This window comes from Tarenaya hassleriana, unplaced genomic scaffold, assembly GCF_000463585.1.
Source record: "Tarenaya hassleriana unplaced genomic scaffold, ASM46358v1 Cleome231, whole genome shotgun sequence".
NCBI lineage: Eukaryota > Viridiplantae > Streptophyta > Magnoliopsida > Brassicales > Cleomaceae > Tarenaya > Tarenaya hassleriana.
Window position 1 is genome coordinate 136056 of NW_010965637.1, and position 1643 is coordinate 137698.

The 1643-nt window shown below is 37.0% G+C and overlaps 1 protein-coding gene across 2 annotated transcripts in view; it reads right to left on the bottom strand.

Annotated features, from left to right (window-relative positions):
• Positions 1-631: 631 nt before the first annotated feature.
• LOC104815442 (actin-2) overlaps positions 632-1643 on the bottom strand; it is a 3221-nt gene continuing 2209 nt past the window's right edge. For both annotated transcript variants that reach the window (XM_010543821.1, XM_010543822.1), the window contains exons 5-6: positions 1396-1640; positions 632-1068 (exon numbers count right to left, since the gene is read on the bottom strand). In XM_010543821.1, coding sequence (XP_010542123.1) covers positions 1003-1068; positions 1396-1640 — 311 coding nt within the window. In that variant the 3' untranslated portion in view covers positions 632-1002. The remainder of the gene's footprint in view (positions 1069-1395; positions 1641-1643) is intronic.

Sequence of the window (1643 nt, forward strand, 5' to 3'; positions counted from 1 at the left end):
TTATAAAAATTAGGTTTCCTAGGTTTGAATGGTGAAGGTAAAGATTGACGTTTGAATGGACACCGAATGTAGACTAAATACGCTAATTTATTTTGTTCTTTCTAAATCGAGTAAAACTCCTAGAATATCCTTAATTCAAAGTTAGTATTCTAAATCTATATCCAAATATCGTGTATGATATTAAAATTTAAAATCTGATTTCATATGTGTGGATTTCAAAACCCGAATTTCAGAAAATACTCTAGTATCAAAATTTTGTAATTTGTAATATATATTACAATTGTAAGTTTTTTTTAATAACCACAAGATTCATTGAGTTTTCGAACCACTTAATCATCAGAAGTCAATTTTTAATCACGTAATTAATTATGCCCCTCCTCTCCATTAGTGAAACTAAATCCAAAACCTTAAAATAATATCATCCATTGAACCACTGGACCATCATCTAGTGGGGTATTACAATTGTAACTTTATAATTATTTCGGATATCTAACACTGAAATCGTAAAATCTGGGCTCGATCTAAAAATAATCTCGGTTGATAAATTTGAACTTCAATAAAATTACCCGAAAATCGAATAGTTTTACCGTGAGAAGGACAACTCCTTGGATGGATCGAATGCATATTCAAAGATCACCCAAAAATATAAATAAAAAAATAACGTCTCATACAATACAATACCATATATTAACACAGGCCGAAAGAGTTCATTTTTAGTCTTAGGCTTTATGAGGGGGAAAAAATAGAAAGCAGCCAAATTTCAATCACTCAAAAGCTACAAAACAATAGGGGCTAAAACAAGAGGAGGAGGAAAACACCGCGGATGGATCCGAGGTTAAAGTTTGGTTATAAACCCCGACCTCGGAAGAGTTTTCCCACAGCAGCCGGAAGATTTCACACGAAGCGACGAACACGTGAAACATAAAGAGAAAACAATCAAATGGGGAGAAAATGGAAATAAACGCGCTTTTGGCGGCGTGGATGTTGCTGTTGATGATGAGCTTAGAAGCATTTTCTGTGGACAATGCCTGGACCGGCCTCGTCGTACTCTGTCTTCGAGATCCACATCTGATGAAATACACATGCAAGACCCAGAAATTTCAGCTTAGTTTAGCTCAATTGGTTCGGTTTTCTCCTTTGTTTCCTCGAATGTTAAACCGATTTTGAGGTTAGGATTGTATTCGGGTTTCTCGATTAATAAAAACTATATCCATTCGAATTTTTTTTATATTAGATTTGGTCAGTTCAGTTTCCGTTGGATTTTTATATTGAATTAAGATACGGTTATGTGTTATCCAGTTCAGATCAGTTCGGTTTGGTTTAACCGAACCGAAATACCCACCTGTACCGAATATTTTAGAGAAAATGATTTGTTTTGTAGTGTTTGGTGTTTACCTGTTGGAAAGTACTGAGGGAAGCGAGGATGGAGCCACCGATCCAGACACTGTACTTCCTCTCGGGGGGAGCCACCACCTTTATCTTCATGCTTGCAGGGGCGAGTGCTGTGATCTCCTTGCTCATACGGTCAGCGATCCCTGAGAACATAGTGGTACCACCGCTCAGTACGATGTTACCGTACAGATCCTTCCTGATATCCACATCACATTTCATGATCGAGTTGTATGTCGTCTCGTGGATTCCTG